Below are 25680 nucleotides of genomic sequence, written 5' to 3'. Positions count from 1 at the left end.
CGTCACAGGCTAGATTTCAAAGCCTGAAAACAGAGCAATGAGGAGGAGCAGAAGTCTAGTTATCTCTCAGAACACTTGAATTACAATATGCTGAAAAGTTATTAGGGAATTTTGCCATATATATACTGCCTACTGCCACTTTAAAGCTAGAGTGAAGATACTGTTATGAAACTAGAAAACTTTAATGAATCATGCATGAATCATCAGACATGCCCACTTTATGATAATCACATACAGTTTGAGGCAAGTCATAGTCAAGTCAGCACAGTGACACACTGACAGCTGTTGTTGTCTGTTGGGCTGCAGTTTGCCATATTAAGATTTGAGCATATTTTTTATGCTAAATGCAGTACCTGTGAGGGTTTCTGGACAATATTTGACATTATTTTGTGTTATTAATTGATTTCCAATAATAAATATATACATACATTTGCATAAAGCAGCATATTTGTCCACTCCCATGTTGATAAGAGTATAAAATACTTGCAAATCTCCCTTTAAGGTACATTTTGAACAGACAAAAAATGTGTGATTAATCACGATTAAATATTTTAATTGATTGACAGCCCTGGTATTGATACAATATTGCTACACAAAATATTACCACCATTAGCTGTAAATATTTTTACCCCACCATTAGTATATATTATACAAAACAGAAAGCTTTCGAGCAATCAGTGAGTAAAATAACATGTTATGAAAGTAAAAAAATATATTTTTAATCAGATACGGTTTGAGGAAATGATTCAATGACAGGTAAAATAATGGGCAGTGTTATTTTGAATCTCTGAATAATGAATGGCCCTCATCAGCATCATAGATTGGCGTGAAAATGATTTCATCCTGCCGGCACCAAAAGGCAGCTTAAGACCTCTTTATCAGAGCCATTCAAGCAAAGAGTCAATAAAACATTGCAATTAGGCTTGCTCTTTTAAAATCTGCGATGGTCTAATTGACTGTGTGTATTCAAGTAGAACATCAGAATCCCCTCCAGCAAGTTTAATAACATTGATGAGTATAATGCGTAATCATGAGCCTGGAGCTGCAGAATGATGTATTCTTACCGTACAGTCGGATGAACGGTGTTGTCTGTAAGACTTGGTTTATGCTTATTGGAGGCCTTTGTGTGCAGTTTTCATTTATTTTCCTCAAGTGTCTCTTTTGAAACTGGTGATGTTGATCAGGAGACTCAACAGGAGTTTCATAATAACATCTTTATAATACCGCACCACTTGGTTGTGGAGGGCTCGCAGTGAGGAGCTGGGGATAATAGTGTGGTGCAGCACGCCGACCAGAGCCTGGTCAAAAAGCAGAGCACTCAATATCTCATAGGAGTGAATTTAATGGCCACTGGTTGCTCTGGGCTCTTGACCCTCTCCAAGAGGCTCCATGTTAGTCACTCTCCAGTGATTTCCAATTGAAACCCAGCCAGACTAGTAGTAGATGAGGTTTCAACTGTCTACTCAAAGCCTGGATGACTGTACCTCCAGCTTCGGCTGGTCATTACACTGCCGATGCTCAGCTGATAAGAGATGGTGAAACTGGACGATGGCGGTTTAGTACACTGGAGTTTTGCTGCATTTTGCTGTTTTTGTTGCGGTTTGAAATACATCCTAGATTGTTTTTCAGTCAATAATTTACTGCTTAACTTTTTGTCATAGCAAAAATACAAATACATTGGTGGAAAGTAATTATTTTTTGTATTACAAGTTGTTTTAAATTGTATGTTTAAATGTGCAAATGAATAACATTTGGTGAATTTAGGAGAAATGTACAGGTGGAAATAGACAAAGTAGTAAAAATAAACTCCTAAATGTGTATTTTGGATGTTTTCTTACAGAAGCAAAAATGATCAGTACATGAAAAATTATGTTTTTCCTGGGGTGTCTTGCCTTAAAAAGAGGATCTTAATACTTTTCCCGCTAATACCAATATTGAAACTAGTCCCTTTATTTGTAAACAGTAAAAAAAGAAAAGAAAAAAGCTTGTAGGTTATGACTAAGCCACCAAACTTGAGTCGAGAACAAAGCACACAACAGTGAAGGCCAGGACATACTCAGACTTTTTAATATTTAATACCCAGCTGACTTTACCTGAAGGCAGCCAAGCAGACTAATTTAATGTGGATTTATATACAAGGTGTCTTGTTTAACGTAATGCATATCTAATCAAGCATGAGCACAGGAAAGCAATTTCTGCAAAGTAATTGAAAGCAGACTTTGTTTATATGACAGAGAATATTGCTAAACTCTCGGCACCGGATCGCCCAGAGCGTCAACGGGACGTTAAATCTCTTTTTCAAGCACCGTTTTGAAGTAAACGGGCAGTCTCTCCTTAGTGGCCCATCAACAGCTTTGCTGATTGATAATCTGTTTTAAAGCAGCACTAAATAGCTCCTCATAACTGCAAAAATGCTAGAATTTATCACAGACATTTAAACTCTGTGCTTCTCTTTAGTAACATCTATAAAGTTAGCATTTCTTGTCATATTGTTAACATGCTGACAGAATAGTGCAGTATGAGTATGATGCGGTCAGGCATCATGAGCCTCTTATGTATCCTGCAGTGCAGCTGAACCTCTGTGTTCAACATCTGTAATGTACTGCTGTCCTGTGCTTCCATCTAGTGGTCACACATTATCCTGGTACTAGTTGTTTGGAGCAGTGGAAACACTTCATTAGATAAGAACGTTGTGAATTAATTACATCTATCTTTTTCCAATAAATTTTGACTTTTGGACTTTACAACACAGTTATTGGAAATGTTTAGATCACACAAGTCAGAAACAATCCAACGCAGCCGCGACTGATCTAATTCTACTAACAGTATAATACTGATATTATTCTGTCTTGATCTCTATCTGCAACTGTGCACAAATACCAGGTTTGAACAGAATGTGGCCTATTAAGTAGCAAAAAAATATATATTTTTAAATAGTTTTATTTAGAGAATTTTGTATAAATTATCCAGGAAGTCTGTTATTAGGATTTTTCTTTATACAGTACATGTGCAAATCTAAATTCTGGCGCACCCTGTGTGATCTTTGGCGCTCAACTTAGGGGGGCCCAGACCCCAGGTTGGGAACCTCTGGCTTGGAGCATTATACAATGTACTGTCAAATGTGTATTGTATTCAATTTACTTGCATATACTAAACTACAACTGAAACTAAAATGAAAATAAGCAGTGAGAAATATTTTTAGCAATCTGAAACTATATATTTTAAGAAAAACTAAAACTATATTGACTGGGTATAAAAGCCAATAAAAATAAAATAAATTTCTATTTTTTTTTAGCTCTAATATCTCACTACCGAACAAGAGACGGCATGAATTAACGTCATCTCTCGTGACATTGAACCACAGAAATTGAACGGACTTGACCTTCCAGGAGATGCCGCTATTGCCTCACTAAAGTAGCTTGAAGAAACATCCGGCCATTCCTACACATTTCTCCAACCAGTTATTTGGTATGTATATAGATACATACTTCTGAGACATCATAGCTGGCCCTAACAAAAACACACTAAAATTAAATCCTTCGGAAAAAAATTAAACTAAACCAAAACTAGCAAACTCACTGAAAACTAACTAAAACTAAAATAAAAACAAATTGAAAATTCAAAACTGGTGCTTCAAAGGAATTTTATTCCTGAGTGCAGTGAAGGCAGGAGAGTTTCATCAGTGACAGAAGCAAAAAATATGAAGAAAGAAATATCAAAAAGAACTGGATTATTCAAACTCTACTTTGCTCAATATAATTCAACAATCAAGAGACAGAAAACATACGTAGTGGACAAAAATCAATACTGTGACAGTTTCACAATGACTCCTCCCTCATGTGCCAAGTATCAAATGTGACTACCGGTGTGTTACACACAAATGTGCAAACAAGAGCAGCGCCACAGTAACTAAATATTCGCCACCATCCTTTACTGAATCACATCACACTCGTTTTTCTATCGGTTCAAATACAACATATAAAATATTTTTACAAAACAGCTTTGGTGACCCATGTATATACACTTTTGCATATATAAAAGCGTGGAAAATGTTTAAATATCATCACTAGAGCTAAATATAAAAAGGTTCAGAGACTATTGCACAACAGCCAGGTGAGGGCAGAGGGGAGTGATCGCTTGGAGCAGCCGTCGGGCGCTTTTAGGGTTTTCTGCGCCTGTAAAAGAGAAGAAAGTTAAATCAAGCACTGTACTGCAGAGGAAACGGTATTCTCAGATGTGATCTAAAGACGGCTTACTTGGTGATCCCATGATGCTCAAAGCCAGGACCCATGTTTGATCCGGCCCTCATCTCCACAGCCACAGAACACTGAAAACAAAACACAACTTAGGACCCAAATCTACTCTGAAGTGTTTACATTAATCTGATGATAAACACTTTGTTGCTTCTTTGTTAAATGTTTGTCTATGCCTGCAGTGGTTGTGTAATGTTAAGAGGGCTACATGAGCTGACTCGGGGGGGGATTATGTACAAAAATATGAATAACACCATGCACAGAAGATATGATATATTACTAGTTAATTGGGTACATCTCTACTGTAACCCAAAACAAGGGCCCTGCAATAAACTACGGCTGCAACTAACGATTAATCTGTTGATTGTTTTCTCAATTAATCGATTAATTGTTTGGTCTATAAAATATCAGAAAATGTTGATCAGTGTTTCTTAAAGCCCAAGATGACGTCCTCAAATGTCTTGTTTTGTCCACAACTCAAAGATATTCAGTTTACTCTCATAGAGGAGTAAAGAAACCAGAAAATATTCACATTTAAGAAGCAGGAAAAATGACTCAAACCGATTATCAAAATAGTTGGTGATTAATGAATTAGTTTACAACTATTTGATTAATCGTTGCAGCTCTACAATGAACCTTATCTTATGAAGCTGATGTTCAGTTCTGTGTCAGAGATGTATTGATTTAACTTTAGTGTAACTGTTGAGCCTGGAGTTAGAGGGTGTTGTATCGGGCTGCATTGTATTTAGAGTTGAGTGATTAGTCATTTGACACAAAATTATCCAGCGACAATTTTGATCATTAATTGTTTAATTTTTACTACTTTTCTTTATCATGTGTGATTTATTAGCATTGTAATATGAATAGCTTTTGGGTTTAGGATTGTTGGTGAGTCGTAACAACTAATTTGATGATATAACATTTTATTTTATATACATGTTCATTGATTAATGGAGAAATTCAATAGTAAAAATAATTGTTCGTAGCCTTTAAGTATTATGAAATTCTCTCCGATCATAACATTTTCTAACTAAAAGAATGAGACACATATGTTTGGATGTGTTTTAGATTGGGCTGCAAGAACTTTGAAAAAATATCAAATTGCGATTATTTTTGACATTGCAAATGCGATATGATTTGCAATATTAGAAGGTGTGATAATTAACATTATAACATAATAATAATAACATTATTCTCATTTTCAGTGAAAAACAAATGATTATGTTGTGATTTTTGCGGGGATCTCTACCAAACAACGATGTTTTCTTAAGTCTGTAGAAGATGATGTGTAGGTCAGAACATCTCTGCAGCACAATATTTTAATTTAAAAATGGTATTTTGACACACATTTCACCTTTTAACAAATATTGTGGGTTCCTCCTCATTCTGAAAATTACAGTAGGCCATAATGCGATTTCGATTAATTGTGCAGCCCTAGTTTTAGACTGGCCACCTAGCTTCTACACACATGTAAAGTCAAGTTCATTTCATGATCCGTCTGCTTTCTAAACCAAGACACACATACGTTAGTTTATTGGAGCCTAATCAATATTATTATCCTACCCTCGACGCCACATCAGTCCAAGCTCCATCTCCGTTGGCAGGGGTGCCTTCTGCAGATCTTCTTTTGCGCCTTCAGACACAAATGTAGAGACAAAAGAAAATATGTTGGAACATCATTATAACACCCGGCAACTAAATCTGCAGCTCATTACTGGCTGTCGGCTGCTACCTTGGGACTGTGGTGAGCTCCTGTTTCAGTGTCTCGATATCCGTGAACTGTACCGCCTGTCCCCCTCCTCTGGTCTGAATCACGTCACCCTGAAACAATGAGGAATAGCCAATTTAAGTTAGTAGTTCATCCTAGTTTGTTGTTACACATAAAACATAGTGAGAAAACAGAAGTTACATTGCAGGTCACACTCTTGCCTCTAACCAGTTTCATCCCCTCCATGCAAGATGTAAGATACCAAAACGGACACAGAAAAAGCATCTCATGCTTCAAAGACCTGTTTATAGATGACTTGAAGGTTTAACTTGCCAAAGGCCCACTTCTTTAGATATTTACAGATCAGACACTGTGCAGTCTCAAATATCCTGCTTTCCTAAAGGCACCTGACACCAACAGTATCGATCTGGTGCGCTACTTCAATCCAGTAACCAAAGGATCAGTATCGGTTCTCTATGACTTAATATCCGGCCTGAAATGTGCCCCTTTAACCAAAATAAAAGCAGCTTTTAGCCACTCATAGGCCGCTCTGTCTCGGACGATATTCTCAAGCAGTTCCTGATTTATGTCAAAGAACATGACTTGCCGTTGTGAGAACATTAACCTCGTACAAGGTCTCTTGGTTAAATATCAGTAACGAAAACAATTTTAGAAAAAAATAAGTGAAATGTTTTCAGTAATTCATAACCAATTTTGAAAAAGGATCATTGATGTGTACCCACTGAGATGATGCCGACACTCGAGACACTCTGCCCTAAACATGTTTTTTAGAATATGCAGCAGACTTTGCTGCTCAGATAGTGGGGACGTTGTAATTTTCCTCTCCCAGAACCAGAAGCAAACAGCGACAAGCATGGGTGAGATTGATGCAGCTATACATCTATATACATCTATATATATATATATATAGATGTATATACATATATATACATATATATATATATATATATATACACACATATATATATATATATATATATATACACACACATATATATATATATATATATATATATATACACACATATATATATAGAAGTTACAGAAATAAAGACTTATAATTAACATAGTCCTTTGATGAGTGTGAAACATACATGATAGTATTTATTTACTGCACCAGCTACAGCAGCTTCTGCTGTGATTGAAAATGTTGGCGGATACCTAAGACTGATAATCAGAATTAATTGCTATTTGGTTTCATTTCATTGAACCTAACATCAAATGCTTTCCCTGGGTAATTATTATTATTATTTTTTTTAAATTTGCAGCGTACTTACCTTAATAAGTTTTGTCTGAATCTCCCCATCAGAGGCGACCTCCTGGTGCGTTAACACGTATCTGTCGCACTTGGACAGGGCCTTCTCACTCGGGGTAGACACCTGGATGGCATTGGGGATGACCGGCTGCAAAACTGTACCCAAGTCCAGGCTGGAGGAGGGTTTGTGGTCCACCCACTTCTCCCCGCCAGCAGAGCGGGAGCGACGGTGCAGCGGCCGCACCGGCGTCGTCGTCTACAGAGCGGAGAAGCATATTGAAAAAGAAGAAATAAAAAATGCATATGACTAAGCGGGCAAATGATTACATCAAATCCTGACAAAGATATCCGTCGGAGAACCTAAATTTGGGAAAGACTCAAATATTCTGCCTGATTAAAAAAAATAAATCACTTAAAAGCCTGATAGGAGACACTATAAAACGTTATGCTGCCTGTAGCTAACTCACTGACCCTGTAGCACCTCTCAATTATGTCTAGATCATATATAGGGGAGATGGCCTCTTCTTCCTCTCTTGCCTGACACAGAGCTCTCCTCCTGGTCCGGCTGGCTGAGGAGCTGGCTGGGGACTGGGTCCTCGTGGGCGTACGAGGGGAATAGTAACCCTGCCTGCTGTCCTTGGACGCCTGCTGCTCCCATGAAGAGACACAGTTAGACACAGACGTAGAGCTACTGCTGCTGGGGACGGGGCAGCAGGGTCTTGGGTTCATCTCAACCTCCTCAACCTCCTCATCTTCCTCATCTTCCTCATCTTCCTCAACCTCCTCAACTCTAGTGGCACTGACTGGCTCTGGCACTAGGCTGACATGGGGAGGATCAACTGGGCTGACATGGGGAGGATCAACTGGGCTGACACGGGGAGAATCAACTGGGCACTGGGGAGCAAAGTGGACAGACTGCACAATGACAGACATGCACGGTTAGATACAGTTAGTACAAAGAAATCACAGAATTGAAGAATGAAATGTTACAGTAGCTGGAGGAACAGGGCAGCAGAGATCTGCACAGTCTAATGTAATCTAATACAACGGCCTTGAAACACATTCGACCTTCGTGAGGATTATGTTACATTTCTGTTGAGACTGTGTGAAAGAGTTCCGTCTATTTTTAGAGCTGCAACAATCAGTCGATCGGCGGTTTGTAATTTAAATCTACTAAATTTATCTTATAAATTATTTTGATAATCAATTATTTAGGTTATTGTTCGAGCAGAAATGCCAAACGTGATGTTTAGTAGACCAAATAATTAGGAATTAATCTGCAGATCAATCTATGATGAAAATAATCGTTAGTTGTATGCCTACTGTATGTAAATGTAGTTATAAAATAATAAGACATTTGAATATATTGCATTGTAGAGCTGAAACATCAGTCGATTCATTGATGGACATTTTTGCCTGATAAATAATCAAAGTTGTTGCAGATTAATTCCAATCATTCGCTGGTTTCAGCTTCTTTCATATTAGGATTGTTTGTTCAAAACATTTGTAAATTGAATATCTTTTGTTTTTCAATGTTTACTTATTATATCTTTACATATTTATTATATCTTGTTTGTTTTTTTACTGATGCCTCTCATCTCATCTCTTAAGACATTTGATGATGACACCTCGGACTTTGGAAAGTTGCGATGGACATTTTTCACCAGTTTCTGAGACTAAACAGTTGAGTAATTGAAAAAATTATCCATAGATTAATCAATAATGAAATTAATTGTAGTTGCAGCCTTATTCCAATGCAACTCAACATTACAGACAACTTTAAAAGTTACCAGAGAATCAAATGTTAAGTTTCACCACAGTAGTTAACTGCTGCATGACTAATGCACTGTACTACATTATAATGCACAGGGTCTTATGTTAATGCATCAACTGCCATCACATTGGGATTAGTAATGTTAGTCCGGTGAGAAAGACAGATACATTAATCAGGAGCTGTGCAGGTGCTCCAGATATGCACCGTCAACACAACGTACAGGGACAGGTGAGGGCGAGGCCGATCTCTTTGTAGGGAGGCGTTCTTCTCTGGAAGGCCGCTGAGGCTGAGGCTGAGGCTGAGACTGAGGCTGCGTCTGACGAGGCTGCGTCTGACGAGGTGGAGGATCAGGACGACCTGAATGATCAGGACGACCTGGTGTCTTGCTCTCCGTCACGATGGCCTTGAGCTGCTTCAGCTTCTCGTCTTTCACCCAGAGCTTGTTTTGCATCTCCAGCTGCATCGCATTAACGCGTCGGTCCTGCACAGCAAGAGGTATAATGTTAAAGCTCAACACCACTGACTGTATAAACGATCATTGGGAAAGTTGACGCACAAAATATTCCAAGGCGTGCTCCTTTAACAGTCTACAGTGCATAGAAGGCTACCCAATTAATCAGCCTGCTCCAAGAGGAGTAACTCACACATTCTTTCGACCACTTGTGCTGGGTGTCCGTGACCACGCCGTGCATGCGCTGCTCCATGCGTTTCTTGTCACACTGCTCCCTCTGCAGCCTCTGCTCTCTGGTTTCCAGTTCGTGCTTAAGAGAACGCTTGTCGTCCTCGTAGATCTTAGTCGTTTTCTGCAGGATGTCAATCTGGAAGAGAACCATGTTGGATGTTTAAGAAACTGAGCAACATATCTACCAAACAATCCAGCAATCTCTGGGAGGTTTCAATGTTTTTGTCTGTCACCTTGTGTTCTTGCATCCTGGTTTTCTTCTCCAAGCGTTCGATCTCTGCTCTGTTGCTCTGGATGATGTTATCCTTATCCACCAGTTTGCCATTTTGTTCATGAATGAAATTGTCTTTGGAAATTAGGTTGTTGTCCAGTTCCTGAAGCATGGACTTCATCCTGTTGGCTAAAATAACACGAAGGAGAGAACATGAGAGCCAAGATAAGAAATGCAATATTTCAAGTAACCTGAACAGTCGAAGCTGCGAGTTGTGGGTTGAGGTAGGATGTCAGCAGGCACCTGCGTTGTTGTATTCGTCAATCATCATCTGCCTGATCCTGTATCTGTTCTGCAGAGCTTCGATCAGCCTGGGCAGGGTGATGTCATCGTGGGGGTTGGTCAGCTCAGAGGAGGGTAAAGGTGGGAGGCTGTGCACCAGGTGGTTTATAACAGAGGGCATGTCTAAAGGAAACGCAGAGAATTAAAAGGTGCTAAATTTGAAATTCAGAGCATTAGTGTAGCAGCGAACAACTATTTTCAATGTAAAGACATAGTGGAGTAATGACGTCCTGAGCAGAGAATGAAGTCGCTCTCCCTCGATGTATGTTGTAATCGGAGCTTCTCTGTTAATTCAGGGTTTCGGCCAGTGTATTGCAAGCCCGCCGGCCCCAAGCAGCGGTGATTATGTATGTTTTCAAACAAAAATGTGTTATACAAGTAGCAAACTCTTAAAGAATAACAGTGAGTTGTGTGCTTAACGTTAGCAAGTGTCCGTGTGCAGGGGGAGAGAGACAGAGAGCGAGAGAGAGAGAGAGAGAGAGATGGTGAGTATGAAGTCAGTAGTAACTGTATAGGTGTGAACGTAGCAGTGCAGTGTGTGTGTGTGTAGTTTAGGCCGTGGGTGAATAAATGCTACAACTCCTCAAGCCAGGTTCCTGCGTCTTGCTTGCCACCTGCTGATTAATGTGAAGGAGGTTAGCCCCAAAGTTAGCGACAAGAAGTGGCTCAGACTCACTTAAGGTAGACCAACGCTATTCTCATTATAGTGACAAGCCACCCGCCGGTCCTAACAACTTTTCTGGCGGAAACCCTGTCCTTGTTTACATAGCCGTGCATGTGAGTCCCTCTGTTGTGTCCCCCACTGGCTAGCTAATCGCTCTGCACTGTGCTCATACAGCAGTTATCGCTGCTAACTTTGTTTAATTTTTTTGTTTTTATTGATTGACAGTAAATTTTATATGCAATTTTTTTTAGGTTATTTCTCCTATAATCCAACTCATCTTACATTTGGTCCAACATATGTTAGTAAAGCGTCATAATACTGTAAACAGTCTTATTTTGAAGATTTGGCTTATACGCTGCATAACTTACCTATTGGACCGCCACGCTCGTCCAGCTTGCGAGACAGTTCCTCCTTAAAGGCCTGGTTTCTATGGCGACGACCTGGGGTGAAGCCACAGATGGGCCTGTCCACTGGCCGAGCCACCTCCACCTCTTGGGTCATCTCTGCAAACCGCATCACCAGCTGGACAAATAGAGCGCGTTTTTTGTGTGTCAGACAGAAAGCAACTTAACATGTTCATTCAAATAGCGTTTGAGGGGACACAGTGAAGGTGCAGCGTGAACTTACCAAGGTTTCTTCGTAGTCGTCAACTTTGGGATTGACACAGACAACCATTCTGACTTTTCCCTCTCCGTCAAAGTAGTTCTTGAACAGATGGGTTACTTTAGAGTCTCTGTAGGGAACCATCTGTAAGAGAAAACCTACATCACCTACATGGTTCATCAGTAAATATGACAGTATTTAGCTTTAGTGGCCATTCATACCCTGTTTGTGCCACACATCTGGTTCTCTCGAAGTATCTCGATGCACGTCCGCAGATTCAGCAGAGACTGATTAATGTTACCTGCGAGGTAAGAACGTTGTTTAATCTCACATGAACTTCAGCTTCAAATAAAACTGAATTTCGATGTTTGGGTAACAAACCTGCTTCACGTATACGGGTGCCTTCTGCCCCCGTCCTACCGGTGCGCTCACTTCCTGCCAAGTCCACCAGGCACAGCTGACTAACAGTCACCTGGTTTTTATCCTGACAAACACCATCAAAAAATACTTCAGTTTCAAAACTGGTGCTTATATGAATACGAGACCAGACATTTGGTTTCAGTTTCAACTGACCTGGAGGATGTTGTCACCATCTGCATCAAGAGGAGCCTGAGCCAGTTTAACAATGAGCACACTGTGGGAGCGACTGGACTCTCTGTTCAGGCAGGTGTTCGCCGTCTTTCTCTTCTTCTGACCTAGAACAACATGTATAGGCGACTTTTCAACCATGTTTATTCACAGATAGCATCCTAACCTGCAATTTGTACTATTTTAGGCACAAAACTCTTACATGACCTGCTCAGAGAGAAGATTAACTGAGGTCATTTCCTGGCCAGAGCCGACCCGGAGGCCAGCAATGCCAGGTCAGTCACATCTACAATCATCAGTGCAGTTTTCCTTACTTTTTTTTTTTTTTACTTCTAAATGCAACAACTTACCTTTCCAGAATACTTGAAATGCCTCCTCAGCAGACTTGACTTCGACCTCCATACAACCAGACACGTACATGTTGTGGTTCTGATCCTCTCTCAGGGTTCTGGATTGAGGCGGTCTTCATTGAGAACATAAAAGTGTTTTTAATTTTTCATGCAACAGATGTGGAGAATCAAACATATGGAGGGGGATATTAATGTTGCTTGATTCCAGCCATGAAAAAAATAATCAGTGACAATCATGAGGCGCCATACAAAGCAACAGACAGCAGGTTTAAGGACATTCAGGAGCTTTGCCATAACAAAGACTACAAGCAGCGGGGGATAATGTAATGATTTTGTAGGACTAAATGAACACTCATCAACACTGGAGACATTCGCTGGTGTAGCTGGCAGTCAGCAGCGTACCAACATTTGGTATTGAATGATTTTGCTCAGGTTAATACTTTTCTTAACTTAAAAGAAAATTTAAATTGTAATTAATGGTAATTGTAACCTTGTATAGCAACTTCTGTTTTTTGGCTTCAGGGCTGCAGCTAATGATTATTTTCACTATTGTTGTATTAATAATAGGCCATTATTCTGTGGTTTAATCATTTGATCTATAAAATGTCAGAAAATTACAAAGTCATAGGTGTCATCTTTAAGTTGCTTGTTTTCTCCGACCAACAGTCCAACTTAAAGGGATAGTTTGGGTGTTTTGAAGTGGGGTTGTATGAGGTACGTATCCCTTCCATTGGTGTAATTTGTAGATCCATAAATAAATCAAATTAAATGGAGTACTGTTTTGTATCTGTCCTGAAACCCAGCCCTACTAACTTCTTAGTTGTTGTGACAACTAGATAGAATTTTTTACTACAAGAAGTTTCCATAACAAGTTTGAAAATGTGTCCAGCATTGACGAGGTTCTATTTACTATCTAGACTGTAGATTTTTGTGTAACGAGAATCTTAATCAGGCTACTAGTCTGATGATGTACGAGTATTCACTGGCCACATACATGAACTCAGTGTTCTGGCGCACAGGTGTGCCTCCACCATTCCACCTAGTAAAAAGAAAATACAATAATTGTCTTCCAGCTACTTTGCAAAAGAAGTAATCACCTCTACAAACTACTACACTTTAAATATCTTAATGTCTCTGACTCTGAACAGTTAAAACATGATGCCGATTCTCTATTCATCAGTCTTTAAATGCATGCATGTTTATAAATCTGAATTGTGTTCCTTTCGCTTTACATTTCCTGGACTCACTTTGGTTTGATTGCGTCCTCCTGATTCTCCTCCAGGAGGTCATAGATGTAGTTGTTGTAGATTTCTATGTAGGAGACAAAGACGGTATAGCTGCTGTCCTCATCCACACCATCAGATTTATAAGCCTCCTCTGACTTAATCATGTCGGCAATTTCAGGATCAAGCTTTTGTCTGGAATTAAAGTAGTGTATTACATGTTATAAATCATTTACACTGCAGCAGAACACTGGTGTTTAACAGGACTCAGACTTACCTGGAGGAGGAGGGTGTTTTGGGAACAGACAAGTTGTTTTCACGCCTTTGGCGCTCCAACAAAGCATCGACTTCATTCTGGACCTCCATGCCATTTTTGTCATCAGTCTTGAAAACCTGAAGAAAGAAATTAAATTAGATAAATAAATGTGCAGACTTTTTAAAAAGTATTATTAAATTGTGTTGGTACAAGAAATTATCAACAATGAATGTTTACTCTCTTACATATCTTTTGGCCTGGTAGGGTCCTATACTGTTGAAGATCATATCAAGTGAGCGGGGTAGAAGTCCACCCTGGCCTGGAGAGCCAGTCATGGTGAACGTCTTTCCACTTCCTGTGACCCCGTACGTGAAGAGCAGACCTGCAACAACGCAAGAAAATGCAGCAAAATTACTGATATTTAGTATGCAAATTAGGCAGCTGGCTATAGTTAAACTTATTGTTGGAATAACAAATGTGGCTTCTTCTTTCTGGAGTTGGCCAGTGCTCTTACCATTTCTTCCATGGATGAGGTCTTCGACAAGAGGTTTGGCCACATGCTCAAACAGCTCCGTCTGAGATATTGAAACTCCAAAGACTTTTTTGAAGGAATACTGTGTCTGAGAGGAAACATAATAATGGCATATTTTAGGGGAAATATATTACATTGAAAGAATAAGGCTGGCTTTCTCATATTTCTCTATTGTCAACAAATGACATAAAAAAACACTAAAACCAACAATGTGCTTAGAGTTGTTCCGATACTAGTATTGGAAATGGAAAAAAATGGTATCAGAACATCTCTAAATGTGCTATTTTGTCTCAATACCGTGACTTTCCCAGCCGTTCTGCGGCACTCAGCCACAAGCCCATTGTTTTCTACTTTCGACAAAGACTATTTACTATGTGGTATTGACACGTTAAATGTTCTTCATCATAATTAAGGAACATTTCACATGTGCCATAGTTTTTTTAACAATAATCGCTAAAATATATCGGACTTTGTCTACACAGACAATACTTGTTAAAGGGACCGTTTGTAACTTCTTACACGTATAAATCAATCCGGGTCGGTGTCCCATGCGCGCTCGCTGGTGTCTACGTTGTTCAGACTCAGACTCCAACACAAACTACACGGAAGCACCAAAGTTATATCTAGTGAAGCCCATCTTGCAAAACAGTGCGGTCGGAGGACGCAGGGTAGACCGTAGCTTTGGTTTCCAGAGCCGGAGTCTCTGCTGTACTCTGCTCCTCTGCCTGCCTGCTTGCCTTCACTCAGCTCGCTCCACCTCACGTGCATGCGCGCACACTACAGTGCATGTACAGTGGACATTTGTGCAGAAATAAATGCCGCAGATCCTCCAGACCAACAGAGGTTTTCCGTGTCTTGTGAAGTGACGGGGCTCCGCAGCGAGAAACGTTATCGTCTCCGACCAAAACTCCGGTGTCTCCCCTGTTCCCTCCGGCCGCGGTCGGGAGGCTGAGGCAGGAAAAGCCAACACTAGGATCAGCATTGATTCATGGAGAGACCTTTGTCTGGTCAGCTAACATTACTGCCAAGCAGGTGAAATATAGAGTGATATTGTGGTTTTAGCTGACATGTGTCGCCTCATGCAGTACCTGTTGTTTTTGGTCTTTTTGTGGGATTTGTTTATAATAACAAAATGCAGACTATCACCAGCTGTATCCTCTAAATCAAATTAGACAGTACATGATCATTGTGTAAAAAGGATGACAAATACCTGTGCTATTATTACTTTGTAAGTACTAGAACTAAGGGTGGGAAACAAAAAAAAAAAGAATACCTCTTTGTACTCTCCATTGCGGTTTGTTTTGAAGCCTTCAGGGGCGTGCAGCTGGATGGTGGTGCTGCTGATCACCTCGATGCAGCACTCCTCGTCCTCCACACCCAGAGGTCGCACACGGCAGTACACCTGAGCAAAAAGTACGAGGAGGACGTGTGTGTTCGTTTACTACTCTTAGTTCATTGTGTCTTTGGGGGGAAACAATTAACTGAGCTTAACGTTAACTACAACCTGTAACACATTCACACATTCACACATTCACATCCCCCAAAAGTAACGTTAGTGAACGCTACACGTTGAGTGAGACTCACCCCAACCGGGTCTTTCTGGGTATTGGAGGGCTTTTTAGGCGGCCTGCGGGGGGTTTTACCCTTCCTGAAACATAATATCATTTCATTATTAACAGTACATCGTCAGCGTGGTAGCAGAGCCTCGGGCAGGACCGGACAGACGGCTTATTACCCCCCGGCTAACAGCTAGCGGCTAGGCTAGCTAGCTAGTCGCTAGGATGCCGTTAAGAAGCCGGTAAACTGTTAGACGACTTGTAGCGTTAGCGTGATACTCCTAGGTAATGTACTTTAAACGCAGGTGTTTTTAAATATATATATATATATGAAGCTGTACTTACACTTGTCTGATCATGGTAGCGTCTTGCTCTTCTTCCTGCTCTTGTTCTTGAGGTTGTTGTTTTGTTACCGATCCTCCGGTTAGTTAGTTTGAACTTCCCTCCGCCTCAAATCAGAGAGGAGCGTTTCAAACCGAGCCGGCAGCAGCCAATCAGAGGGCAGGACACGTGATGACGTGTTTCCGCTTCTCTCTTCCAGGCCTTGTGTGGATTCAACAGGAATGTAAAGTATGCAACAAGTCATCAGATGAACTGATACCTGCAGACAATAAAGCATAGAAACCATGCAAACAAAAATAAACAGCAACAAGGAGGACAATTAATCTTTGTTTTAGATAATAAGGGACTGAGAGGGTTTATTTCAGATTGTTGTATCTAACTGTTGCAAGATTAGAAGTAATCTAGTTTGTTAATATATCAGAGATGATATATCATATATGTATACATACAGTATAATATTTAGGTTTTAACCAGTTAAAGGGACTATTTGTAACTTTCAGAAATGCTTCTTAACAGCGACACCTGTGGCCGTGAAATCAACAAAAGTCAGCGTCGGGCTCGCGCTTGCTCGCTCTCAATATACCTGAACGAGCATCACTCAAAACAGTGAGGCGACACAAGTCAGCTAAAACCACAATATCACTCTATATTTCAGCTGCTTGGCAGTAATGTTAGCTGACCAGACGAAGGTCTCTCCATGAACATGATTTAGATCTGATCTTAGTGTTGGCTTTTCCTGCCTAAGTGCAGGCTGAGGCAGCGGGGCTCTCCAGCGTGTCTCCCTGCTCTCTCCGCCTGAGGAGACACCGGCACCCGGTCGGTAACAAGAAGACTACGTAAATCTCTGTAGAGCTCCGTCACTTCACAAGACACGGAAAACCTCTGTTGGTCTGGAGGAGCTGAAGCAGTTATTTCTGCACAAACGTCCCCTGTACATTCACTAGATATTCTCAGAGCTTAACTAACTCTTCTGCAGTGTGTAGTGAACGCGCGTTCACGTCTAGAGGTGGAGCGAGCTGAGCTGTCTGAGTGAAGGCGAGCAGGCAGAGGAGGAAGGGTACAGCGGCTACACGTGAACGCGCATATGCGAGCGCGCATGTGTGACGACCCGCTACATTTATGCGCGTACAAAGTTACAAATAGTCCCTTTAATTAAAAAAAAAGTTAATATTAAGATAAGATAAGATAAGATGAACCTTTATTAATCCCCGGAGGGAAATTCAGGTGTCAAAGCAGCAACATCAGCAAACAGAGTGAAACACAGGAGAGGTAAAGGTATACAAAAATTATAAAAACAATAATAGAGATGTAAAAGATACAGAGTGAATGGGTGAACATAGTGTGTACAGTCAGTCAATAAATAAATGTAGTATGTGCAATAAATAAATGTAGTATGTACATGTGCAGTCTATAAAGTGGTATATAGGATGTATAGTGTAAAGTAAAGTGTAAAGTGCGCCAGTGGTTAGAGTCAGAGATGGTTGCAGATAGTGCATGTTTAAAGTTCTTATATTGGGGGTCAGCCTTGGTTGTGGAGCCTGATGGCTACCAGCATGAAGGACTGACCCAGGCGCTTTGTGTTGTGCCGAGGAGGGATGAGTCTGTGGCTGATGGTGCTCCTCATCTTGACTAGCTCATCATGGAGGGGGTGGGAGGGGTTATCCAGGATAGCGTCCAGCATCCTACTCATATTGTATAGAGGCCTAAAGATTTAATGAATTGCATTGTTATAAACAGATTGTAAATAAAAAATACCACAAGCGACCACTAATGGTATAAAGAATAAATAAATATACAGAAGCTAGATAGATAGATGGATACAGTAGATGTATTGTTTAAAAGAGTTATATGGTCCTAGTTTTTAGTGTTAGTTAAAGGTCCAATAACATGCTCATTTTCAGGTTCATGTTTTTTATTTTGGGTTTCTACTAGAACATGTTTACATGCTTTAATGTTAAAAAAACACATTATTCTTCTCATACTGTCTGTCTGAGTATGCCTGTATTTACCCTCTGTCTGAAACGCTCCATTTTAGCGCATTTCAACGGAATGGCAACGGAATTGCGTTGCTAGGAAACAGCTTGGGTCCATGTTTTCATCCTGTCAGCTGATGTCATTCACCTACACTGGAACAGGAAATAAACTGGGACACATTTAGTATGTTTATGTTTAAAACTGTGAAATGGTCTAAATATTGTAGATTTGTGACGTCACAAATGGACAGAAATCCTAACAGCTTGTTTCAAACACACAGCTTCTGAATATGGTCTGTGTGTATTTCTCCACGGATTTAGTGTTTTGATACTTTCACAGTATTTATATCTCACTTAAACCTGCTTCATGATATAAAAGACATGAAAATCTCACTTTTTACAATATGGGACCTTTAAGTTTGTGGTCCATCTATCTATCTATCTATCTACCTATCTATCTATCTATCTATCTATCTATCTATCTATCTATCTATCTATCTATCTATCTATCTATCTATATATCTATCTATCTATCTATCTATCTATCTGTAGCTAGCTGTACCTGTAGCTTCTGTATATTTATTTATTCTTTATTTATTTATTGTTTATACCATTAGTGGTCGCTTGTGGTATTTTTATTTACAATCTGTTTATAACAATGCAATTCACTAAATCTTTAGGCTTCTATAGATAGATAGATAGATAGATAGATAGATGGACCACAAACTTAACTAAAACTAAAAACTAGGATCATGTAACTCTAAATATATGCTAATAATAAGGATTTTTAAACAATATGTTTTCAAAAAGACAAGTGGGTATTTTAAAATATCTTTATGATACAAAGGGTAATGAAAAGAAAATCTGAGCTATTACTATTAATATATCATGTGTTTGTGTTTCGTGAGCTTTTCAAAAATAAATAAAGTCTATCACTATTATCATTATTATTAGTCGTAGTAGTAGTAGTAGTAGTAGTATTTACATAGGTTAGGGGGAAATTACAAAGCTTTTTCTTTCTTTAAATACTCCATTTTAATTATGTAACTAACCATATTTATTAATTAATCAGTTATGTATCACTTTGACCTCCATAATTATGTGTTTTTCATAAATATAGCCCCTCAAATGAAAGATAATCAGAATCAGAATCAAAATCGTGTTTATTGCCAGGTGTATGAGGTATACACTAGGAATTTGCTTTGGTTTTGTTGGTGTAAATAAGCAGTATAATAACAAAATAATAGATAAAAATGTTAGAATAAAATAAGAATACAAAAATTTAAATTCTACCAATATACAATATACAAGCTGATCTAACGTCAGTTAGTAGTCCTACCTAAACTACAAACATGGCGTCCACTGAGGGCTGCTGGTAGATAAACACTGACACCTGCCGGAGACCAGCTGCAACACACGCACAGTTACAAAACACAGCCATGCAGCCATCACACCTCTCACGTGTACTGTTGCGTTATACAAACCAAGGCCTGTTAGAAGGAGGCTAGGACATGATGTCTTGGGATTTGGGATATAACACATGCGCAGTGTAACTGGAGCTGTGGTTGTGCGTTGCAATTGGCTCAATTTCGGCGAGTGCAGACCAGATTTTTATATGCATGTGTAGTGACCTAGCCTCTTTAAATAGTCCTTGATGCAAAGACTATTTCCTGCTCTGGAGCTGCACCATTAAACAGTGAACATCTGCAGGTAAGCAGTCTGTTTTAACTTCATTGTGGCAACTAGATGAGTAAATCCTCTCTGTTGTGTTGCACAATAAGAGTCGTTGTTTTTTTTTAAGTTGGGGGAGAAATGAAAACGAGACCGAGGAAGTCAGCAGATGCGTCTGAACCAAAGAGTAAAGTGCAGAAAAGAACCGAGGAGAGCTCTGGTCCGACTCTATCCAAAAAACTACGAGACAGAAAAGATGGAGAAACATCCAAACAACAAGGTGTGCAGCCCTGACAGGACAGCTTCAATATACAGCTTCAGTATATTACACGTGAAATGTTCTTATCATGATCAGTGGTTTTTGTCTTGCAGCAGCAGAGCCTCCTCTCAAGTCTGCAGGAGTTAAGAAGAGAGGAGGCTATGGAAGCATTCTGCACTACATTTACAGGAGCACCCTGGGACAAAGTCTTCACACACAGATGAGACAGGTGAGACTGCTGCTGGTGTTCAGGCTGCACAGAGGGACAAAATGCACAAACTAACAGTGTTACTTACTTTTAAATATAATGCAATAGCTGTATGTGAATGTAGGAGATGTTCACTACATGCAGTACAGTTTAATGCATCATTCCATGTGTTGCATCCTTTTCTGTTATGTTGAAACAAATATTCATGGTCAGATTAACTCACCAGGGGGCATTTAAAGGTCCTGTATCGTGCTAATTTTCAGGTGCATACTTGTATTTTGTGTTTCTACTAGAACATGTTTGCATGCTGTAATGTTCAAAAAACACTTTATTTTCCTCAAACTGTCAGCCTGAATATGCCTGTAATTATCCTCTGCCTGAAACGCTTCGTATTAGCGCATTTTGACAGAATTGCTACAGAATTGCGTTGCTAGGCAACAGCTTGGGTCCATGTGTACTTCCTGTCAGCTGATGACTTCACATACACTGCAACCAGGAATAAACTGGGACACATTTAGAACGTTTACGTTTAAATTGTGTAAAGGGTCTAAATATCGTATATTCGTGACATCACGAATGGGGAGAAATCCTGACAGCTTGCTTCAAATGCAGAGTTTCTGAATACGGGCTGTGTGTATTTCCCTGGGGATTGAGTGTTTCGATACATTCACAGTATTTATATAGGACTTAAGCCTGCTTTATAATAAAAAAAAACAGTCATAGTATAAAGAACACACCACCATATGCATAAAATCGTAATAAAAAAAGTTAACTTTTTTTTATGCAGTCAGAACAGTTGGATCTGCATTTGAATTTATCACAGTCCCTGTAACATCCAACATCATAGCACTACTTTGCACATACACTGAGGGGGCACATATCTTTGCAAATTAAATGGATTGACAGAGTTAATCTTTGCATTTGAACTATTCATTAAAAATCAATACAGTGCTTCCGAAGATCGATACAGTATCGCAAAACGTAATACTGCGATGCTCGATAATTTCAATGTTGTCTTGTATCCCTACTTCCAGTGTCTGCAGGAACCTTTTGTCCGCTCGCTGTCGTCCTATCATTTCCACGGTGCTACGAGCCCCTTCGACCGCAGGGTCACCTGCCTGGAGTGGCATCCCACTCATCCCACCACTATGGCTGTTGGCTCCAAGGGGGGTGACCTCTATCTGTGGGACTTTGAGGTGCCCATGAAGAAAAACTTTCTTCAAGGGGTGAGTTCCTGCACCAGAATGACCAAGTCGTTCAACAAATTATCCATTTTTAAAACATTTGTAATTATGACATTTTGAGGCTGGGATTTATTTAAAAACTGCAAATTACATTTACTTGACGACACACTCTTATTGGTTCTCTGCTTAGATGGGGGTTGGAGACTCAGTTACAGACATGAAGTTTAACCAGTTAAATCCCACTCAGCTGTTCACCTCGTCTATGCGTGGTACGACAGCTCTTCGAGATTTCACTGGGTCAACTCTAACAGTGTTTGCCAACACAGACATACTGAAGTAAGACTGAGTCCTCTTGTTTTCTGTAAACTACAGTTAACAGCATCAGTCTTCTTATCAGGTGGCTCATCAACATTGGTGTGTAGTGCTGATAACTGCCCTGTGACAGGCCTGCTTTAATGTTTCTGTGCACAGGGCGGAGCAGGAGACTTTATCGGAGGGGTGAAATTTTGCCCGACGGACCTTTCTAAAGTCTATATGGCTTCTGGTGCGGGCACGTTGACCCTGCAGAGCTTTGAGGGCCACACACCCACCGTCCTGTCTAGAACTACAGACTGTGGCCACGATCACCACAATGTTTGGTGAGAAAACTGCTGCTGAGAAGACTGATGCTCAGCTCAAAGAGATGCTGTCATCTAGTTGATGTTAATGTTAAATGTAATGTTTGCATCTCCAACAGCTCAGCTTGTCATGAAATTAAAAAATAACTTTGTTTTAAGATTTGTAACACCGCATTTCTTAGATAATAAATGTGTTTTTATTAGAGCTGCAACTAACGATTAATGTGTTGATTATTTTCTCGATTAATCGATTAGTTGTTTGGTCTATAAAATGTCAGAAGCAAGAGGAGCAACCTTCAGTTTATGTGAAAACTTTAAAATCACCAAAAAAGGAAATAGTTTTCACGGGACAGCTATGATAAAGAATATTACATTCATTCATTAATTAATTTTTTTGGTCATAACTGTATTGTCAAACTATTGCATCTTTAGCTTCATCCCTGTTTCATTTTCCATCGGTTATATCCAGTAAACTCACTGTGTTCTCTGTTTCTTACAGTTACTGGTACTGCTGCGTCGATGTGTCTGTGAGTCGACAGATGCTTGTGACCGGAGACAACGTGGGCCAGCTTGTACTGCTGGGTTTGGATGGCCAAAAGGTACGAGTCCATTCCCAGTGAAGTAGATCATTATTCTACTGTATTTTAATGAGACAACAAAGGGCTTGTGTTGTCTTCTGGCCACTAAAGAAAATCTGTATTTCTCAAACAAGCAAATATTGTAATGAATTTAAAAGGTGTGTATTTTAATTTTTAATTTAATTTGTAGATTTTCAGCGACAAGTTGCATAAAGCCAAAGTGACCCATGCAGAGTTCAACCCCCGTTGTGATTGGTTGCTGGCGACGGCCTCAGTCGACCACACGGTGAAACTTTGGGACCTGAGAAACCTCAAAGACAAGAAGAGCTTCCTCCATGAGATGCCTCATGAGAAAGCGGTCAACTCAGGTAACACTCTCATTCACAAAACTCTTTATTAAGTTTCACCTTTCCGTCTTTGTGACATACATTAATTTTTTTAGAACATTCTGCAACATTTGTGCAATATAAACAATATGAAAGCAAATTATGCATTAAGTGTAACTTGCCCTGACTTTTGAAGGGACATCTGGTAATCTACCATACATGTTACCATTAATATAGATAATAAATAAAGTAATCAGAATCAGAAATACTTCATTGTTACATTTGCTATACAGTTATATAAAAGCATAAAGAAATATGATTAAAAAATAGAAGGAGAAATATAGGAAATATTTACAAAAATGTGCATCAGACACATACAATATACTGTATAACCACAGTGTAAATAAGTAAATACAAAATGCTTAGAAGTGGAATCTATTCCACAATCTATAAGTGTGTTAAATATAAATAGCTATAAGTTGTAGTTAAACGTGTCATTGTTGGTGTTAGATGCAAGTGACTTCTTTCCATTTAGTTCAACTCTGTTCAGTTTTCTTAATTTATTTGATGAAAATGTGGATAAGAACCTAAAAGAAGTTTACGGCCATGATTTGTATTACAGTTGCTATGGCTGTAAAGAAAATCTACATGGTTTAGTAAAGCTGTTTCTGTCGCCTCCTCGCAGCCCATTTCAATCCGTTGGACTGCTCCAAGCTGCTCACCACGGATCAGTACGACCAGATCCGGGTCTACTCGTCTCCTGATTGGTCGAAGCCTCAACACATCATCCAACATCCGCACAGACAGTTTCAGCATCTCACACCCATCAAGGTTGGTTTCTTCTCTAGATGTGTATGTAATCAAAAAACAAAACTATCAAACAGAGTTTAGTTGCACAAATGATCGACATACAAACAGCATGACAGCAAGACACAGGCAGTATTCAAAACGGCATACTATACTTGCAGTACGTTCTGATTTGGCCAAAATGTAGCATGTTATATGCAGTATGCAAACAAAAGCAAAATCTACAGTATGCCAAAAATCCCTAAATTCACTTCTTAGAATTTGGGAGGCGACAAATGAACTGTGTACATTTCGAATATTGGCAGTTTTAGGAAAATTGATGGTGCATAGAAAATTAGACTGGCAGTCATGCTCACAGACCGCTGTGAACTGGCTGGAGCTCTCTAGAGACCGGTCTCGTAGATTTCCTTGTTGAGGGACGGTTTGTTTAAATATCACAACACAACCTGTGGTTACCTGTGGCGAGGGAAAGAGCTGCCTCTGACGGGCCAGAGAGATACCTGCTGAGACAACATGACCCTTTTTAACATGACTCTAATATTTGTAGGGATATCAGTCCACTGTTTGGTTGCTGTAACTGAAAGAGCAGTTAGAGTAAATTTTGTTGATCAATGTTTTATATTTCCAGTCTCCTCTCGTTGATGATCCTGTTTGTCTTGTAGCTGGTGGAGCTAAACCTGCAGTATCTTATAAAGTTCTAGTGCTTTAAGAGCTTGTTTAAAGACTAAAGCCTGGCCTAGCATACTGTAAAATACATCACTTTAGCAGTTTCATGCTGCATACTACTGAGGAACGCAGTATATACTGCGTTCCTCAGTAGTATATAGTAGGCTGTTTCACATACAGCCACAGACGTCATTACATTGACAACAGAATACTGTTATTATTTCTCTGTAGGCCACATGGCACCCAGTCTATGACCTAATTGTGGCGGGCCGCTACCCTGACGACCGCGTTTGCCCCGGAGATCAGAGGACCATCGACATCTTTGATTCCAACACCGCAGAGCTCGTGTGTCAGCTGCAAGATCCCAGTGCTCCAGGGATCAAATCTGTGAGTCTGTTTTTAAAGACACCGGAAAAAATCAGGACCAAGACATGAAAACTGTAGCGTTTAACACGGAGAAATATTTATTTACAGATCAACAAATTTAATTCACTGGGTGACGTGATTGGATCTGGAATGGGTGAGTTTTTCAAACGCACATTATTGATAGATGTGTTATCTGATCAAACCAGTTCTGTGAGAGCTGAAGCTGCTTAATGTTCACTCACAGGTGTGACGGTGCTGGTCTGGGATAGACAAAAGTCACTGATCAGTGATCAGCGGCACAAGTCGGAGGAGGAGGAAACCTCGACCTCTGTGGACACTTTGAGAGGCCAGCGGAGGAGTCGGCAGCGCTCCAGCAGGGACAGGAGAGCTCCTGCTGTGGATGCAAAGCTCAAGAAGAAACTGGTTTCTCTGGAAGAATCAGACACCAAAACCAAGACCAAGACCAAAACTGGCTATACTAAACAAAAACAAGCACAGACGAGGAAGAAGTAAACTATGTAATAGTGTGGCTCTTGTAAATCCATGTGTATATATTCCTGTGTTTACTGTTTGTTGTGTCTTTTTATAAAGTGTTTTTAATTTTTAATAAAAATGATCATGTTTCATACATTTATTTTAAAGCTTTTTTGTTACGAATACACATT

The 25680-nt window shown here is 39.8% G+C and overlaps 2 protein-coding genes and 1 non-coding gene across 9 annotated transcripts; 1 reads left to right on the top strand and 2 right to left on the bottom strand.

Annotated features, from left to right (window-relative positions):
* Window positions 1–3626: 3626 nt before the first annotated feature.
* On the bottom strand, window positions 3627–16512 carry kif23 (kinesin family member 23). Of its 5 annotated transcripts, XM_074632753.1 has the most exons (25): window positions 16364–16512; window positions 16047–16110; window positions 15736–15864; window positions 14445–14550; window positions 14176–14312; window positions 13952–14067; window positions 13699–13869; window positions 13446–13490; window positions 12452–12564; window positions 12087–12208; window positions 11895–11997; window positions 11735–11814; window positions 11538–11657; window positions 11279–11432; window positions 10208–10369; window positions 9927–10093; window positions 9656–9829; window positions 9232–9492; window positions 8018–8152; window positions 7709–7981; window positions 7260–7493; window positions 5986–6074; window positions 5817–5886; window positions 4257–4327; window positions 3627–4175 (listed from the first exon to the last, which is right to left on the bottom strand). In XM_074632753.1, the coding sequence occupies exons 1-25, from the start codon at window positions 16375–16377 to the stop codon at window positions 4160–4162; spliced, it is 3126 nt and encodes a 1041-aa protein (XP_074488854.1). In that variant the 5' UTR covers window positions 16378–16512; the 3' UTR covers window positions 3627–4159. The 5 variants fall into 5 exon arrangements, with proteins under 5 accessions (XP_074488854.1, XP_074488853.1, XP_074488857.1 ...); XM_074632752.1 differs by having other exon boundaries at window positions 7709–8152; XM_074632756.1 differs by lacking the exons at window positions 7709–7981; window positions 8018–8152.
* Window positions 12309–12405, bottom strand: LOC141767157 (Z30 small nucleolar RNA). The gene has a single exon (XR_012593810.1). It is a non-coding gene; the product is annotated as a Z30 small nucleolar RNA (small nucleolar RNA).
* Window positions 16513–19884: 3372 nt separating the features above from the next.
* ddb2 (damage-specific DNA binding protein 2) lies at window positions 19885–25646 on the top strand. Of its 3 annotated transcripts, none has more exons than XM_074632749.1 (11): window positions 19885–20043; window positions 20135–20284; window positions 20380–20492; window positions 21506–21697; window positions 22127–22293; window positions 22772–22871; window positions 23041–23218; window positions 23862–24007; window positions 24881–25036; window positions 25124–25169; window positions 25260–25646. In XM_074632749.1, exons 2-11 carry the CDS (start codon window positions 20146–20148, stop codon window positions 25526–25528), a joined length of 1506 nt encoding a protein of 501 aa, XP_074488850.1. In that variant the 5' UTR covers window positions 19885–20043; window positions 20135–20145; the 3' UTR covers window positions 25529–25646. The 3 variants fall into 3 exon arrangements, with proteins under 3 accessions (XP_074488850.1, XP_074488849.1, XP_074488851.1); XM_074632748.1 differs by having other exon boundaries at window positions 20377–20492; XM_074632750.1 differs by lacking the exon at window positions 22127–22293 and adding an exon at window positions 21846–21991 and having other exon boundaries at window positions 20377–20492.
* Window positions 25647–25680: the final 34 nt, after the last annotated feature.

The sequence above is a fragment of the Sebastes fasciatus genome, chromosome 4 (assembly GCF_043250625.1).
Source record: "Sebastes fasciatus isolate fSebFas1 chromosome 4, fSebFas1.pri, whole genome shotgun sequence".
NCBI lineage: Eukaryota > Metazoa > Chordata > Actinopteri > Perciformes > Sebastidae > Sebastes > Sebastes fasciatus.
This window is presented reverse-complemented; position numbering and strand designations above follow the sequence as displayed.

Bases quoted from the DNA above. Each gene is read 5' to 3' on its own strand.
- ddb2 (XM_074632748.1), top strand. From the start codon at position 20,146: ATGAAAACGAGACCGAGGAAGTCAGCAGATGCGTCTGAACCAAAGAGT. The intron at 20,493-21,505 runs GTGAGACTGCTG...CCCTACTTCCAG, and splicing joins TTCACACACAGATGAGACAG to TGTCTGCAGGAACCTTTTGT. The intron at 23,219-23,861 runs GTAACACTCTCA...GCCTCCTCGCAG, and splicing joins TGAGAAAGCGGTCAACTCAG to CCCATTTCAATCCGTTGGAC.
- kif23 (XM_074632752.1), bottom strand. The intron at 13,491-13,698 runs GTGAGTCCAGGA...TCTTTTTACTAG, and splicing joins GAGGACGCAATCAAACCAAA to GTGGAATGGTGGAGGCACAC. The intron at 11,658-11,734 runs GTATGAATGGCC...TTTCTCTTACAG, and splicing joins AGATGTGTGGCACAAACAGG to ATGGTTCCCTACAGAGACTC.